Source organism: Mustela nigripes, chromosome 12 (assembly GCF_022355385.1).
Source record: "Mustela nigripes isolate SB6536 chromosome 12, MUSNIG.SB6536, whole genome shotgun sequence".
NCBI lineage: Eukaryota > Metazoa > Chordata > Mammalia > Carnivora > Mustelidae > Mustela > Mustela nigripes.
The window spans coordinates 133,225,444-133,243,952 of NC_081568.1; the positions used below are offsets into that span (position 1 = coordinate 133,225,444).

Consider the following 18,509-nt stretch of genomic DNA (forward strand, 5'->3'; position numbering starts at 1 on the left):
TTTCCTTAGGTTAATACATTCCCTAAAGGTTAATATATTCCCTTAGGTTAATAAATTCCCTTGGTAAGCTCCATCTTTATTTTTCTACAATTGGACTCTTTGTAAGTCTTAGATTACTGTTGTAATGTAATCTTTACAGTCCTTGCCTTTTTCCCCCCTTCTTTTTACAGTGCTTACATTTTGATCTTTTTAGAAAGCTTCCTTTACGTTGGCACAGAAAACAAATATGGGAGTAGAAAAAAAAATGTGCCCATTTTTTTAAAGCATGTGAACATTAAAGGGTCTTAAAGGCTAAGATTAAGATTTTGAATGAATGTGTGGAAATTGACAATCCTAGATTAGAAAATCTGTTGAGCCCCATTTTAGGGAAGAGAAAGTATCTTGGTGGTTCTGCTTAGGTTAGATTTAGAGTGTGATGAGGAAAAATATATATTGTACGTGCATTCCTTTATAACAAAAGGTGGGTAGGGGCAGTATTTGAGTTCTTACTAAGTTATTGAGTTTGTTTGTTTGTTTGTTTATTAAACAGATGCTGTATATGACTTGCCTTGCTCCGGTGAAGACCAGTTGCTAGAACATGCCGAGGGACAGTCTGTGGCGTGTAATGGTCATTGCAAGTTCCCCTTTTCATCCAGAGCCTTTTTGAGTTTTAAGTTTGACCATAATGCTATAATGAAAATCTTGGACCTTTGATAGCAGCAGCTGTGTTGTGGAAGTCCCAGGATCAGAAACCTGTTGCATTTGAGTGGGTGTCTCTTTGAGCCTTACCTTTCTCAGGTGTTTTAAAGAAATGCAGGGAGGCAATGATGTTTCTGAAGATAACGTTCTCTGCAGAAGAGAGAGTAGAAAGAAACATGAGTTTGCACTGTAAATGCAGTTATAACCTTTTATACAGATATACCTTTTCAGTGTTTGGCTAACGAATTTAAGTTGCTTTTTATGAGAGCATTTTTTTTCTGTGTGATTGTGGTTTTTATTTCATGTTCTGGTTAAAAAATAGTGCTTGAGTCATCATCAGGTAGCCAAGTTAAAGGGAATGCTTCATGTAGCCACAACAGTGATTGCAACAAGAGTTTCCTTATGTTGACATTTTAAAAAGAAATTAGAATGCACAAATATTAAATGAATGCAAGAGCTAAAATTGTTACAGAAGTCAAGGTGGCAGGTCGTCTGCCTTGGTGGCATTTTGCGCATTTCTCTGCCTCTAATCACTTAGGTTCTCTAATCCTCTTGTGCTGGGAGATTTGTTGAAAGGTTTTATTTAGAGCCAGCATCTACTATGTAATGTTGATGTTAAAATTGAGCACAGCACTTCATTACAGGACAAAGTCCTTAGCCCGGAGGGGGATTGAGTTGGTTGGGTAGGGAGTGGATACTCTGACTGGGAGTTGAGAGCCTTGTGCAGTCAGTGAACCTGGGAGAGAGGAGCGGGGAGCCTTGAGGTGGGGATCCAGTAACTGCTTTGGTGGCAACTGCTTTGGTTTTGTCTTCACTGTCCTGCCGCCAACTCTTCAGTATTGTACAATGGTTTCGTTCCTGTGAAAATTTATTCTCTCTTACAATTGTGTAAATATGAATGGAATGAATACTGACATTATTAGGTTTTACTTTGCATCTCGGTGTTGATCTCTGGAAACTAATGTTGTATTAGGTTCCAGTTTGCGGTAGTAGCAGAAACTGACAAGCCTTTAGGAGCATGCTGAAGCCCCTTGATGATGGAGTGAGAAGGGAAGGGGTATGCGGTTCACCCAGGTACAAATAAAGCATTTCACTCGCGGATGATCAGAACAAGAAGGTAACATACGTAACTCCTTCTAGGACTGTATTTTGCTCCTTCAGGCTTCTTTTTAAATAAAGATGGCAATGGCCATTTTAAGAATTTCAGCTCTAATTGAAGACAATCACCAGGACTTTAAGGGGGCTTTAGCATTTGGACTGCTTCTGACCTCATTGAAGGTATTTCTTTTGGCAGGGGGTGATGTGTGAGCATATGTGTGTGTGTGCATCTGCCATGTGGGTTTTAAAAATCTTTTTTTACATGTGGTATCCACAGAATATATCTCTGCTTGTAAATTTTATTGTAGAAGTCTTTATTCTGTATAGATAGCCTATTTAATAGGGGTTCTATTTGACCCAGTGGGACTTTCAGAAGAAGTACTATTGTAAGGAATTCACTTGGTATTTCTTTGCTTTAGCTTTTAAATGGCTTGATTTTTAAAGGAGAAATTCTATTTATTAATAAAAGTGTCACCCTCTTGGTGCTAAGCAGGAGAATTCATGATTATAGCAGTATGTTTAAAATTAGGTTATCCATAACCCTGCATCTTTTAATGTGACAAACTTGTGCATCCTTCTGTGACCTTTTTTAAAATGCATTGTAGGATTGATTTTGGAAGCTCTTACTGTTCTTTCCAGAAATACAGCTGCTTTGCTTGGGTCTCCTTGAGCCATATTTGTAGTTGGTCTCAGCATTCCAGATTTCTATTAAATTGTTAAGGGAGTGAAAACTTAGTTTGCCTAGCAGGTAAATCATTATCACTCATTTAATGTCATCTGGCAAACATAATTTTTAGTGATTTCGTGTGTGTGTGTGTGTGTGTGTGTGTTGTTGTTGTTGTTGTTTTTGAATATTTTGGTCAGTCTTTCTTGTGCCTCGAGTTGGGTTTTTCAGCTCTTATTACAAAAGCAAAAGAGATTAGAGTTAGTTACCAGAAGTATGTGTCTTCTAATGGTGTTGACCCTTTTCAAGAACCAACAGATTATCTCTTTTCAATTACAGCAGTTTAACTATGGTTAAATGTTACTGCTGTTGTGCTGCTTCATATAATGCACTGTGGAACAAAATAAAGGTATTGTTCAGATGGGATTTGGGTAACTTGAGGCTTTTAGCTCTCTTGACAGTTTGAGGTAAAAAATGATGTGAGTTAAAGTTTATGTGTGTGATGTGACTTAACTATGCAGAAAATATGTATGTTGGATGTACCTGTTTTATGTACATCTGCTATACTTATACCCTTGAACCTGTGTATTAGTTTCTCAGTGTTCAGGTTACCTTGAGAAGGCCATGCTTAGCACAGAACTGGATTTCTCCTTTGAGAATTTTAGCATGGTTTGAAGAAATCAAGTGATAAAGGAGTGTGCTGAATATGCAATAATTTACTCTGTGTGCTGCATTTTAAAAAGCTAGATGAGAAGAGTAGTTGTGTTGGCTTCATTGTGTTTTAATGTCTTTGAGAGAAAAATAGTTCTTTGAATCCACTTTTTAAATGTTCTTATGTTCTAGCCTTACATTTTCCAAGGTTCAGTGCACTGTGAATCTTTGATTTTTTAAAATTTTGTAGGTGCTTTTATGTATAACTGTAATGATTTGTAAGATGTTAAATGAATTTTTTTGTACTTAACCATTGTTATCCAAAAGATAGGGGTTATAGTTTACATGCTTTCACAAATTTTTGTTAAGAAATAGCAAATGAATGGTTTTAGGATTTCAGCCAGTGACACTCTTCCCGAGACATTAACTGAATAGAACCCTTAGCACGGGTGAAGTTTGAAGAGGTTTGAAACTTGAGTTGGATTTTCATGTTAATACATAAAAGCAAGTCTCCTAAGCTGCCAAGGGATTTGTGGTCACTGCTTGCTGCTTTGAGCTTTGGATATTCTTATTTTTCTATTAAATATCAATTAGTAAGTGCAGATAAGGAAGATATATAGCAAAACATAATTTTATGCTATAAGATTGGGTTGGTACTTAGTCTTTTCTGGCTTTAGTAGTTTGTGTGTATATCAAAAAACTCAAATATAAGTAAATGGCATCCTTCCGCAGGGATTAAATTTAAATTTTATTATAAAGCTCAACATACTATGGTTGTCTTTAGGAAAGTTCAGGTCTAAGGGCATGTGTACATTAGAAACATTTAATTACCTAATTCCCTCTTTTTGTTTGTTTGTTTCCAACAGCTAACTTGAACAGTAAAGAGCAAAAAGTCAGTATAAAAATTAGACTGTTTGCCAAGTTACTTTTTTTACGATGATAATGTCTCTTGGCTTTTTATCTTTATTTTTGTACAAGTACCTCTCTCTGCCTGTTGAGATTTTTTTTATTGACATCCATTGTGTCTGTGTTCTCTGAGGCAGTGTTTTCTTTGCATATTAATCATAGTTACAAGGTCAGATTCATTAACATATTTATGATTGAAGAAAAGTAAGTCACTTAGTGATTTTGACTCAGATTATATTCTGGCAGTGGGGAAGGGGCTCATATGTATTGCAACTTTAGATGAATGATAAGCTAGACAAAGTCTTACTTTGTCTGAAGATATCAAAATATCCTTTACCTTTAAGTACCTGTTTCTGGGTAAACAGGTTTAGTAAAACAACAGTTTTGTTAGACTTTATTTCTGATAGCTTGGTAAAGCCTAGCTAGAGTTCCTCATTTTATATTCTGTCCTAAGACTTTAAAGTGTATTTGTATAGTTACGGAGAACTCTAAAAATGAGATTATGATGGCATCAGCATCTTTTTCTTCCTAGAGTTAAGTTGCTCTTGAAGTTTATACTTGTGTGTCCTGAAGACAGCAGATTGCAAATAGGCAATAAAGGCTCTGTTCCATGCTTTCAAAATAAAGCTCTGGGTTACAGTTTCAAAATATAAGATAGATGGTTATTATAGAACAAAAGTGCCCTGAAGGAAGGAGATAGCTGTAGTTGCTGGGCAAAGAGTATAAGGAAGAAATTTTAGAAGATAATCCAGTTCTTGAGTGCTCTCTGTTGTATTAGGCTAGAAGCGTGATCATTGCCTAGGCCAAGCAATGTCTAATATGTATGGCCATGACCAAGTGTTTTCTAGCTCTGGATAAAGTTGGCCTTATTTTTTTTACGGTTGCCAAGCAATCCAGTAAATCTAAAGCAATTTTTCTCACTTTGAAGATCGGTGTTTTGAGCCTGGTCCTTCCTGTTTCGATAATTTACAGCTCCAACCACACTGAAGTGCTGTACTTCTTCCAGGAGTGTGCGAGCACAGCCGGCCATGGTCAGGCGTGTGACATAGCCACTTCATGAGGTAGCTATACATTCGTCCTGAATGGTGATCCATTCCTTCCCATGTAGTTCTCTTACGACAAACTGCATGTACTATTGAAGCAATAGTGTAAAGCTAGGGAAGAGCATAAAGCTACCTCTCATACATGGGAGTGGACTTGAAGGGCTGGCTTCCACCAGCTTTAGTTGCTCTGATTTTAATGTAAAGTACAAAGAAATTAAATTGGAAAAACTATGGTAAAATATGGAAGTTTTATTTTGAGAGATGTTTATAATTGAATCTTTAATCTGGGTCCCCAGGTTAATGAAATCACTAGTAAAGAGATTGCATTTGTCTTGTGTCTTCTGTGGTTAGCAGAGGGGATGGTCTAGCGACAGTCGTGGCTCGAAAGCACAATTTGAAAAGAAACACGACAGAGTGCTTGTGTCAGCTGTGTAGTACTGGCTAGCGGTGCTTGGGGGAAAGGGATTAGATGCAGAAATCAATTGCCTTGTTTTGAAACTTTGGCCCACATGAATGCTCCTCTTGGATGGAAGAATAAGGCCTTGGACATATACATGTGCTGCTTTTTTGGTGGGAGGGCTCTTACAGGGGTTTGGGTGTCGTTTTGGTTATTGACTTCCGAAGCCAGAAAGAGGCCATGGAGTCCCCACCACCACCCCACGCTTTGTATCTTGTCCCTTCTATAGAAGGTTAGTTTGTGCTACATCCTTACGGTGAATCTGCTGCTGTGGGAATTTTATGCAGTGAACATATCGTGCCCTTTGGCCACATGTGGAGGGGAAGGTTATGGACACTACTGCTGTTTGGGGTCTCAGTGCATTGTAGCTGTCAGATTGGGAACAAAGAAAACTGTGGTTCTAGGGTGAAATGGGCAGTATTCTGCTAGTCCTGGAGAGGTCTTAGTTAACAGTCTTAGGTTGTGGACTTTCTGAGGTATGTAACATTTTAATTTACTCTGCTTTGCATTCATTGACTGAGGTTCTGAAGCAGTCTCTAGCTACAAACTACGGTGTGAAGCATTTGGGGCACAAATCTATATTGTTAGTTATTTCTCAAGCTTTAAGAGATTAGCTAGTTCTTTGTAAAATATCTCAGTTTATCTTATTCTTTTGTGAATCAGCTATGGATAGCAACAAATGAAAGCAAAAGTTCTCAACTGATTGCAGTTTAGCAAGGTAGTAACTATTCCTTAGTAGTTCAGTTAGATGTTAATACTTCCTGCAGTGAATGAGTAGCAGGGGACTTGCTCTCTTCATGTCCTGTACATAAAATGTGCACTGATAGAAAAGCACAAAAGACATATCTACAAGAGTTTCTTTGTGCATTTCACTACTGTCCCAGGGCTCTGCTGACTCTGTTCATTTTAGGTTTGCATTTGGATGCTATACAGGTACCTTTTAATTTCAAATATAAGTATCTGAAAAACTGAGTCCTTAATTTTACTTTTTTGCTCCTATTTCATTTCAAAGTTAGGATGGGAGACAGCTGACTGACTTTCCATTTTCTTATAAGCATTTCCTTCAGTAACAGGGAAGGAAAATAAAACCATGAACTATTTTGTATATATATGTTTGTGTATATAACACACACATGATGTATATGCACACACACACATATATATATTTTCTTATGGTTGTGTTTGAAGTTTATTAGCTTAATACCTTATAAAAAATCATCTTTGGTAATTGACACATACAATTCAGATGTAAAGTTTTACCTGTTGGCTTTAACAAAAACTTTTAACAGTCTTACTTCAGAATAAAATGATTAGTCAAGTGGAATTATAGTTCATGTATTAACAAGTGAAATCCTATATAAAATTATCTTTTATGCAGGTTAGTTTGGATGGGAAAGGGAATAAGAATTTTTTTTTTAACCCTACCCCTCCCAAAACAAGGGTTTGAAGTGTCTTTTATGCTGCAGAGACTAGGTAATATTCAAGGAAGGTGTGTAGTCTTAAAATAGTTTTCTTGGGAGAAGGTTTTAGTCTGAAGAAGGTGAAGATATTTATGCTGAGTCATGTTAAATTTCATGTGGGACCTACGAAAGAAAGCTGGTTGGAAAAAATTGAAATGGTTTCACTAAATATGTTGCGCAAACTGGACTTGAGAGTAAGTGTGGTAACTAGATTCGTAAACTCTTCAGTGATTATTTTTATCTTACATGAAAATAATATAACATTTAATTTTTGCCTTAACTGTCACAGCGTTTTATGACTTTACCTTCTAGGGCATTTTAATGTTTGAAAAAAGACTGTAAGTAAACCATTAAGAGTAACTCTGTCTGTGGTAGTAATGATGTTCCTCGTGCTTGTTTTGGTTAATTGTCAAACAGCAGAAAAGAAACCCCAGAGTACTTGTGGGCTTTACCTTGTTATACAAATTGATACCCTTTGATTGGATTTATTGTGTTTCTGAATTATTACATTCTGGCTAACCAGTAGCTTTGTCTCTTTCCCTCAGTGTTAATCAAAGGATAAGGACTGATTCTTACTTATATTGGGTGTGACTATCATAAATTAAGAATTCCCAGTGAGTTTAAATGTTTGCAGGATTATTGTATTTCCAAAGTTGATCAGCAGTGCCAGCTGTACTCTCCCCTGAGAAAATGAACAGTTACTATGTTTTTTTGAAAGCTTTTTGATGTAGTAACACAGTTTAGAAATTAAAAACCTTTTATCTTGCAGAATACAATTTGAGAGAATGAAGGTTTCCTTTCGTATTTTAAAACATTTTTACAGTTGATTGTTCAGATATTGGCTTTCTGTAAAAATATTGTGTTAAATTTAGACTGTAGTGCAATATCAATAAATTTTGCTGCTTGGACAGTTTTAATTACTACCTTAACCTGGTTTCTGCTACTGTTACTTGTTATCATAGGTTCCAGCTTATTCACATTTTGTCTGTCTTTGGACCAATAAAATATGACAAGTATGAGATAAAGGCATATTTATATGATGGGAAGAACTATTAAAAGAGTGTCTCTGCAAAAGTGAAAATAAAGAACTGGTATGTATTCTCCAACACTTAACAGTTTGGTTATTGCTTTAAAGCAAAATTGGGGGGCACCTGGGTGGCTCAGTCATTAAGCATCTACCTTTGGCTTAGATCACGATCCCAGGGTTTTGGGATCAAGTCCTGCATCAGGTTCCCTGCTCAGCAAGCCTGCTTCTCCCGCTCTCTGCCTGTTGTTCCCCCTGCTGTTTTTTGTCAAATTTTAAAAATCTTAATTAAGGGGCACCTAGGTGGCTCAGTGGATTAAAGCCTCTGCCTTCGGCTCAGGTCATGATCTCAGTCAGGGTCCTGGGATGGAGCCCCACATCGGGTTCTCTGCTCAGTGGTTTCCTCTCTTCCTCCTCTCTCTCCGCCTGCCTCTCTGCTTACTTGTGATCTGTCAAATAAATAAAATCTTTAAAAAAAAAATCTTAATTAAAATAATACATACATAGATATATGTATTATATAAAGCAAAATTGGTTAGATCTCTACAGTCCAGTAATTCTTAAACAGTTGTTCCAAATAGAATACTTAACAGTCTTTGGATCATGGGAGAAATACATTCTTTTCCACTACAAGCCTCAGCTATATGATAAAATTTTAAGAGGGGGGGACCAAGGTATTACACTTCGCTTTCATACTGAGAGCTGACCACATTGCAGGAAAACATTGTTCCTCTAAAAGACATGTTGCAAAGCTTCTTGCCATCTTTCTTGTCATCATGTGTAACTTCCTTGCACTTAAAATTCTTGATTATATTGTTTCCCTCATTTTTAAAAATGAAAAAAATTTTTCAATGGATAACTTCCCATTCGTACCACCTTTTAAAAGGCAGCCAAATAGAAATTGGTGATGAATGAAGGTTCTTTGGCTGTTTGGAACTAATGTAGTGTCTTCTGGTCCCCAGCTTTGACTAGGGCTTTCAGTTTAATGTGAAGCAGCATGGGTTTGACATTTACATGTATTGCAGGAGGACAGTCTTACCCTTTAATGAACACAGTTAAAGTACATCATGGAATTAGAAATATTTATTCAGAATATAAGAATGTTTGTAAAATATTATAAATGTCTCTGTATAAATAAATGGAGTTTTTTTTAAACAATTCTATATCAAATAACACAAAGTAGCTATTTTACAGCAGCTAAAACTAAAGGCATCTGGAAACATGTAAAGCATACAAGTGAAGAATCTAAAAAATTACAAGGTATATAGTACAGTGTTAAGGGGCAACTTTAAAATGAGACTTTCAGTACAAACAGTAGGACAATACTGACAAATGCAAACTTAGTCACATGTGCTTTAATAACTGACAGTACATTCAAGCAGGTTCTTCTAATTCAAGTGGTTTAAAAGGAGCACATTTTCAAATAATAGGAAACTTAAATCTCATGCAAAGTAAGTTCTTGATAATATATCTAGAAACTGATTACAAATAGAAAAGTGAACATGTGTCATTATCTTTGCATTAGGGTCAAACAAAAGCAGATTCTTAGGGGCTCATTCACTTGGCAGTCATGACACTAGCACTCTTCAGTGAACTGAGTTCTACAAACAGAACATTTTCCACATGGATTTGATTTGCAGAAAGTGCAAAAGTGAAATGTACGGTAAGAACTAACTAAAAGCAGGTCATCAGTGTGAATGTGGGGGGGCGGTTTGTATATAGCTCGCTTCTTCATTCTGCTGAGCTGGTATTTCAGATGATCAGTAGATGCGTGATTTGTAGCAACAGAAAAATTATGACTACGGAAAAATCCAGCACTGTCTGTCATTCAAGGATCTAGTTACTCAATAGTGGTTGCTGTTATGGGCAGAATGAGTTCTTGTCTGGGTCACATGCAAGAGCTCTCTCAGGTGCAGTGTGATGGAGAATGTATCCAATACAACTCTTAATAAAAAATGCCACCATTGCATGTGAAACGTTTTATCTTTATGCAGGGTCAGCTGCTTTTCAGCTTGTACCCTTTCCCACTGGTTTCTATTTGACAGCTATCGAATGCTCAGTGATGAACTGGTGGCAGCAGCCAGCAATATGTTGGTAGCTCTGGGTCCAGTTCTAAAAAGACAATGCTTGGTAGCCCAAGACCTGTGTCTGTTAGTGAATCACATGTGATTAGTTAGAAAGTCATTTTAGGTGCGTGAAATGGGGAACTTTGGAAGGCCACAGATTCGTAGCCAACTTCAGCCTGGCCTACGTAAACACAAGGTTTCAATGAGCAAGAATAGGATTTGGATAAACTTCATGAGAAATAGGTGTGTAGCAAGTAGAGTTTGTATCATTTCTTGTCAAATAGGCCATTCCACAAAGATAAAATAGAAAAATATTTGCTATGTGATTTTTTTTTTTTAATACTCTTGTTCTACAAAGCCATCACTTAATGCAGAAAAAAAATCTCAAAAACGTTACTTATCTTCCCTTCCCTCCCGGAAAACCTTGGCAACCCTGTGGCTGCACCCTAACTCAATTCAATGCAGAAATTTCACTCATCAGAAAATTCTCTGCCTTTCGGCCTCCAAAAATGTTCTCTCTCTTGGCTGCATCTAGAAATACAGATACAGCTGTAACCTTTACATGATCTTTTCACTTTACATAGTTTCATGGACGACACATAACTTCCAGTTAGGCGTTTGCAAATGACTTAAAAGTTTTAGGGATCCTTTGGGTGTCTGTAGTCTGAATGTCTTTCTCACTAAAAATATGAGCATGACACCCCAAACTCTTGAGAGCTTTAAGACCATTGATGGAGCTTAAAAATAATTGCAGGATAATGTTAGCAGGCTGTAGGAACACCTTTGGAAGGTAATAGGCAGGTATAGAGGTTCCTAACTCAGTTCCTAACTCATGCCAGTGGCATATTCCAGTCCAGATGAGGTAAAACTAGGGGTGTGTGTTTTTTCTTCTAAAAAAATGTAATTGGTATGCAGGTAGAAACTAGGAGATTTTCATACAGCTTTAAGTTTTTCTTAGGATGAGGCTAGTAAGGATTTTACTACTTTAACAGTTTTTAAGAAGAAATCATAGCGGCTCTAATTTGGAGTTCTCTGAGATCCCTGTGAAAGTATTGCTGCAGGAAGAAAAGTATTGCTCAGAGGAAGACAGGAACAAATGCAAGCATCTTGAAGGAGATATTAAGCCATTCTCTTTAACTGGCACTTAAGTTTTTATTAACCTAACATTCCAGCTTCAGGCAGCTTGGATAGTAACTTCAGAAAGCTGACCTGCTCATAGATGAGCATGAATCTGAAACAGTTACCTGCATTGGCAATGATGAAACGTCTAGGATACCTCTGGGGCTGGAGCAGGAGAGGAAAGAAGGGCATGATAAATCTCAGCTGTCTGATCACTTAAGATACTTAATCATCAATAACTTTTGGGCTTAGTCTCCAAGAGGAGTCTTAACCACGTGCGAATCCACAGCAGCTTTGGCAGCTGGTGCAGATAGGCTTTGGCAGAACATCACATCTGTGGCAGGTCCACATGTAGATGCCACTCCAGTGGGACGGAAGTCTGTTTTGCCTGTGGTTTTTACCTTAATTCAGCAGTGGGAAATACACTCCAGGGGAACTGTGAAAGGGATCCTTTCTTCCCATGCCTTTTTGGCTAAGAACCAAAGATGGGACAGAGAAGGTGACTGCTTGAAAGGGGTAACCATTGAGGGAAGTGGAAAACAAAAACCTGGAAGTCTTGAAGACTTTTCACCTCACACAAGTTAAATCTGTATCATTGTTTACCTTTGATGGAGAGATTAATATAAACCAGCTACTGTTTAGAAAGAGAAACTCAAGTTATTAAAAAACAAAAATTCAGGTACCTGCAATTATTTAATCAATGTGGTTTTACGTTTAGCATAAATGAATGCCTCTTGGTTCACCTTCAGCAAGGATCTTCTCTTAGGGAGCATTTGAAAAATACAAGGAAAGGAAATCAACTATTTAATTGCCTTTTTAAAAAAAATTCCACACATTTATAAAAAGTAACAGTTTTTCTGGGGAAAGAGTTTTCACCCAATTACCACATATTTAAAAGTATTATGTTGAAGTATAAATTCAAAAGGAGGCCAGTTAGGGTCAGTAAGGTCAGTAATACTTGGGCTTATAATGGAGGAGAGGAGACCTCTTGGGTCTGGAAGAGTTACATGACCCTAAAAAGGGTGAGTTTTCTTTGAACTTGGACCAAGAATGGTAGACCGAAGTCAGCAGACAGGATTATATTCCTGTGTCAGCTATACTTTTCAGGGTTGGTGAAGATGAAAGCTGTCTGTTTTAAATGTTCAGTCTCAAATATTTCCCCTTGGCAAAATGGAAAAGTGGGGAAAACCAGTATTTTGTCTTTTACCCTCCCCCACCCCACCCCCCATGTAACTTGAGACATTTTCTTTAGGACAAAATGAAACTTTATCCAAAGAGTAAAAATCGATTAAAAAAAAAATCACAAGAACCAACCTTGACTAAATGGTAGATTCATAACAGAATCAGGAGCCAGTGGGCACTTTCACAGTGATCAAAGCAGCCAAAAGCTGGTCCTTCAAGACTGGTAACAGTTTTTTTGGTTTTTGGTGGTGGTTTTGGGAAAGCCTTACTGTGGGCCTAAGAAAGAAGGGTGGTTGCTTTTGGGCTAGAATTCTCTGCCCTCCAAGGTGGTGGCTGGAGTGGCTTCTCCATTGCAAAGAAGGCTGAGGAACTTATATCAGGTTGTCTGAAAACAGATCTTCAGCTCATGGACGTTGGGACTCTGATGGGGTGACCTGTTCATAAACAAGACTTTGTGAACTCTGGCATTGGGATAGATAGAATTCTTGGGGGGCTTCGGGTGGATCTTCCAGTACTACAGAGTGAAATGCAAGTGGTCCTTCAGAATATATCCGTGTGGGGTAACTAAGAAGACTTGAAAGATAGGAGATGGAATAATGAGTATAAGATGGAGGCTTTCCTGAAAGAATTCAGGCACTTTGGTCCTGGCCCAGCCTTGTCAGCATTTTACTTAAAATTTAACCTGTTTAAGTACCGTATACTAACCACCACTTTGGGGGGGGGGGGATGCGGGCAAAAGGAGGCCTTGATGACCATTCCTTCACCCCCTGCCCTTCGTAACAGCAGGAGCGAAGTCTTGAACTGGTGGTTCAGTAGCCGCCTCTTCAATAGGTGGGGTGGGATCGACCGCCAAACATTCTGCTCGGTGTCCTGCCTCTTGCCCTTGGAGAAGAACAAAGGCAGGTCCAGAGCTCCGTACATATCAGGTGGATGAATTTTGATGGACGTCGAATAGCAGTTATGTGGTGCCCTCGAGGGGTGGGGAGCAGAAGTACTAACAGTGCTCCTCTGCTCCTGAAGCAGCTCCTGATAAAAGTTTAGTTCCACTCTGTCTCAACAGGACCGTCTCAGCTCTAAGTCTTGGCTTTAATAAGACTCCACTGGGAGGGGAAAATCCCACATTCAGAAGGAAGTGCCCTTCCCAGCCCTACCTCCACAGTGAGAGGTAAAAGAAGTGCTCATTCTCCCAAACAAAATTGTTCAGGTAGAAGCCCTGGGCTTGCTCTACCTGTAACTTCAGATGTACCTGGGACCCTAAGCCCTGTAATCTACCTCTTCGAGCACCTCTGAGTGACAGCCTGTGTCTCAGAGCTGGTACGTGGGTCTCGAAAACCAAAGCCTGGTGCAGTAAGCAAATCAGCAGTGCGAGAGGCTGAAGATATCCCCTCCGCACTCCCACATGTGTCAGTGTTTATCCCTGAAGTAGAAAGAAAGGAGAAACTGGGGATGACAGAGGGCCGGTCACTACCAAAAAGAGAAGAAAAGAATGGACGATCCAAAACAAATGAATGCCCAGGGTACCACCGAGGCACAACCTCCAGAAAGCGAACAGGTGGGAGGGAGAGTGCCCGCGCTAGAAGCAGAAGCAAGGCCTACTGTGCATAGCGCACAGCAGCTATATACACGCTGTCCCTGGGCCGAGAAAGGGAGGAGCGGGATCCTCCGGCTAGAGTCTGCACGGTGTCACCAGGCCATTCGTCCCCGGAGCAGAGTCCATGGTACTCCATTGTGCAGGTGCTCACCCACCTGCCAGCCTTCCCTTCCGTCCCTCTCCCACCAGGTGCTCTTGTCTCCCAGGGCCCTTCTCTCCCCGGCGACCTGCTCCAGTTGAGCTTCCACAGAGCTTTGGAGCCCAAGTGCCGATTAAAGCGAAGTCTCGTTGGTGTGTGGCCTTGAGTTCTCCTCCTCCAGCAGAGCTATTCTTTGCTTGAGCATCCTCACTTGGGTCTCATGTCTCTCCACCATGGCCATCATCTGAGACTCCAACTTCTTCAGTTTGTTCTGATGCTTCTTCTTGGCTTTTTCATAGGCAGCCACCAGGTTGCTGTGCGGGGAGCAGGGAAGGAGAGGAAACAAGACAGTCATTGGATTAGTGTGGAGACACCCTGTCCTGTCCACTGGGTGACTGGGTCCGGAGAGGTCCTTCAGCCTCTATAAAGGAGTGGGAAATCAACTGTTCAACACTCCCGGCCATTCACCTGTTACTGGCTTAACTACAGTTCTTTCCCTGCTAGAGGGACAACCCAGACTAGTTGTGACTAAACTAAACTTCCCAAAATAGGTAAGATAGAAAAGGCATCTAACTTCCAGAAATTTGTCATTTAAATACAAGTGATGAGGGCCACCTGGGGGATGGGAGGGGTGGCTCAATTTAAGCATCTGCCTTCGGCTCAGGTCATGATCCTGGGGAGCCTGCTTCTCTCTCTCCTTCTGCCTTTCCCTGCTTGTTCTCTGACCAAAAAAAAAAAAAATCTTTTAAAAATAAATAAGTACTAGTAATGAGTCTGTCATTCCGGGGCTCCCTGCAACAGATGGTCCAGTGTTAAGTTACCAGGAGTGTTCTTCAAGTCCTGTAGTCTAAGTGACCCCACCTAGGAGGAGAGAGAGAGGCCCTGATGATTTCACACTTCAGGCAGGTGGGATTCGGGACACAAGGCCACCAACTGGTGCTGCCAGCCAGAGTATGAGCCTTTCTGAGCCATCTCCCTGAGAGCCTGGTGGGGAGAGAGCAGGGGGTAAAGCCCAGGACAGGGGAAGTCCTCATACCTGCTCTGGTCCAAAATAGCCCAGTCCCCTCCATGTACAGAGTTAGGTCCTCCCAGTGTCCTCCTGAGACCAACTCCATGGGATTCCCAAAACTCTCTCAGGAGAGCGGCCTTGGATACCCTGTACCTCAGGTCCGCATGCAGCTTGGTGTTCTGATTTATTTCACAGTATACATGCCTATGGAAGGGGAGGTGCGACACCAGCTGCCTTCTAACCCAGACATGAAAGAGGTTTGCAGATTGTAAAAATTGCTACTTTTCTGTCTTTTTGGAATACGTTTTTTAAATAAATGCCAATGGTATTGCATATGACCGATTTATTATTTATTTGGAAAAAAAAAGAAAAATTCGTCTCAGTTTTAGTTTCTAAACTGAGATTTATCAATAGATAATTTATGAGAACAAAGTTCTTTGGGTTCCTCGGTTTTTTATGAACATAAAGGGGTCCTGAGCCCAAAAAGCTTCAGATGCTGTTACAATAGTGCCCCATAAAGTGTTCACCAGATACTTCATGTTCTTCACATAGGGGCACCTGGCTGGCTCAGTTGATAGAGTAACTCTTGATCTTGGGGGGTCATGAGTTAGAGCCTCACATTGGGGGCCAGAGTTTACTTAATAAATAGAAACTGTTGTTCATATAAAAGTTCTAGAGCCAATTTTGTTGGGAAAATGTTGGCTTAAACACCATCTTTTTTTTTCCCCCCTTACTGTATGACTTCTCAGAACCTTTACTGTAGGAATTAAGGGGACCATAGTATGCATTTCCCAAACATACCTGGTCCAAGGACAAGCCTTTACTGAGCATTTCTTAGTTTCCTGTGGAACACTGGGAACCAATGCCTGAGGGTAGACCAGTCTTGGGAGTGGCAGGGAGGGCAGGCTGGTGAGGACTTGCCATTGCCTCCCTGGAGCTGGCTCCCAGCAATTTCGGAAATGCCCTCCTGGTGTAGGAGGAACCCAAGAATGGAGATTGTACCTGTTGGCCCGCTTCAGGTCATTCACGAACTCTGCTGATTGCTGGTGTCGGATTTCACTGCTCTTGGTGAGTCTTTCCAAGGCGCTCACCAACTCTTGAACTCTGGCCTTTAACTTCTTTTCTCTGTGCGGAGGAGAGACAAAGCATACCTGGAGTAACCCGACAAGATCCCGGCTGTTACCCCAAGGGTGGTGGCAGAGGAGGAAGGTTGAGCTTGCCAAATCAAAGGCAAGTATGAAAAGGAAGATACTGGAGGTACCTGGAGGTCCCCTCCGGTCCAGAACATCTCACCACTGCCTTGCTGAACACTGGTGAGGACCTTTGAGAGCTCAGAGTACAGTACAAGCCACAAAGGAACAAGACATGGGGTTGTAGCCACCCAGATGTAGCACAAATGCAGCTTGGCCACAAAACCTCATCTGGGTTCCACACCCCTCTTTTCCAGGTGCGCTAGTAAGTATCTCTTAAATCACTGATTTGAGAACAGAAACCTGTAATCTTGGTGCCCTATCTTGGACAAGTCCCCACTCAGTGAAATCAACATGATCCTACTTCACACACACACAAAAAGGAAAATTCGTCTCAGTTTTAGTTTATAAACTGAGATTTATCAATAATTTTTTTACTTCGCAAAAAAAACAGTAGTGACAGGGAATAGAAATTGATACTCTCGTTTTAAAGTTCCTTGGTTCCCCTTTAAAGTACTTAGATTTGCACTTTGACAACCTCCCTTCCCCAAGGCTTCAAGTTCCATGGGCTCTTTACTGCTGGGGTAAGCCAAAGTCATTGACTTTCAGGAGATTTCTAGTGCCCAATGCGCTTCCTGCCATCCTCTGATGCCCTTGAGCATAAGACCTGGGCAGGGAAACTCTCCACAAGCGCCCTCCCTACAGTGGTTCCACCGCCGCCCCTATACACAGGCACAGTGTCACTGCATCGTCACAGGCCCTGTACAGCACAATCTGCTCCTTCTTTTTCCCCTAAAGATTTGTCAGAGGGCGCACGCATGCAGGGGTAGCGGTGGGCAGAATGAAAAGCAGGCTCCCCAGAGCAGGGAGCCCGATGTGGGACTCCATCTCAGGACCGTGGGATGGAGACCCCTAGGCACCGCCCCATCCATCTTTCACCTCAGCAGGCTCCCCCATGGGCACATAGGCTCTCAGGTGGCAAAGGCTTTACCCAAAGTTACCCCCAGCCAGGTGACCGCTTCTCAGTGACAACAGTTGTTTTAAAGCAGCTTCCAAACAATTCCCCGAAGGCATCTGATTCTTTGGAGATTCATGAGAAACCAGATTTGTGGAAGAAATTCCTCTAAAACTGATTCATGTGTGTATGAGGAATGTACGTGAGCACAGCTGTTTTGGAAGGCAATCTGGGAAGATCTAGCAAAATAGAAAGTAACCCTATCTCTCGACAAGGCAACCTGATTTCTAGGAATTTTTCTTACAGTGTGCGTAGGTGTAGAGAGACACATGAGATGACAGCTGGGTTCACTTCAGTATTGGTTCCAACAGCTAAGAATGCAGATCAACCGGGGGCTGGTTAATTCCACAAGGTATGATGGCTCTATAGAAATACTCTGCGGTTATTTAAAAAAAGGAAAAGCTCAGATCAACATGCAGTGGCATGGGAAGGTGTCTGATATATTGTCACGTGAAAAGGGTGACTTCTCCGGGATGCCAGTTTTACAAAAACAGCTACAAATCTGAGTGTCAAATCCCTGAGCTCCTCTAACAACAGACCAGACAGCTGCCCACCGCTTGATAAGGGGGGCCTCCCGGAGGGGGGTGACTGAAAGCTTTCGTTTTCTACTTTACTCACTTCTGCATTGCTTGAAGTTCTTACAATTTTGTATGCTTTTTGTGGAGTATGTGAAAGCCAGCTTCAATGGCACCGCTTCCTGTAGGGGGGCTAAGGGGGGCTGGCCCCCCATGTGCAGGGCTCTCAGATGTTCAGGTGGTTGGGCCTTTCCTGGCTTTTCAGATACCTTTTACATTTGTACCTGCAGCTACTGGGAGCACAGTCAAGCTTTTCAAGATTATTGAAAGAACTGCCGCACAAAAATCTAGTCCTGCTTTTGTGAGTGAGGATGGAAGGGGTAAGATTTTTTTAAATGAAACCTGACAACCTAAATCCCGAGGGTTTCCGATTCCTTAGCGAATCCTCCTGCCCATCCTAGAGAAGCCAGAGCCACTGCAGAGGAATTCCTGAGGAATGGGGGTCTCTCCTGGGCCCCAGCAGCACCAGGAAGTCTCAGATCTGGTTGCATTTCCTACTGACATGCAGAGAGGAACCATTTCCCAGAGAAGTGTCTGGGGAGGGGGACGCATACAGGCAGCCCTCTGTCTCTGAGGGAAGGCTAGGGAAACAGGAAATGGTCACCCCCCTCCCCGCTATTAAGAATGGGGAAGGGGTTCTTT

General features: G+C 40.9%; 2 protein-coding genes across 6 annotated transcripts in view; one reads left to right on the forward strand and one right to left on the reverse strand.

Moving 5' to 3' along the window:
• Nucleotides 1-8,065, forward strand: part of DCP2 (decapping mRNA 2) — a 54,900-nt gene extending 46,835 nt beyond the window's left edge. Inside the window, exons 11-12 of one of the 2 annotated variants that reach the window (XR_009407569.1) lie at nt 530-745; nt 7,920-8,065. Coding sequence is in view for 1 of the 2 variants with exons in the window: in XM_059418380.1 (XP_059274363.1) it covers nt 530-693 (164 nt within the window). In the remaining variant the exon portion in view is untranslated. Of the gene's footprint in view, nt 1-529 lie in introns of both variants that reach the window. The other variant, XM_059418380.1, reaches the window with a different exon arrangement.
• Nucleotides 8,066-9,042: 977 nt separating this feature from the next.
• The window catches only part of MCC (MCC regulator of WNT signaling pathway), a 436,925-nt gene continuing 427,458 nt past the window's right edge, over nt 9,043-18,509 (reverse strand). For all 4 annotated transcript variants that reach the window (XM_059418381.1, XM_059418382.1, XM_059418383.1 and 1 more), the window contains 2 exons: nt 16,090-16,212; nt 9,043-14,392 (listed from right to left, as the gene is read on the reverse strand). In XM_059418381.1, coding sequence (XP_059274364.1) covers nt 14,212-14,392; nt 16,090-16,212 — 304 coding nt within the window. In that variant the 3' untranslated portion in view covers nt 9,043-14,211. The remainder of the gene's footprint in view (nt 14,393-16,089; nt 16,213-18,509) is intronic.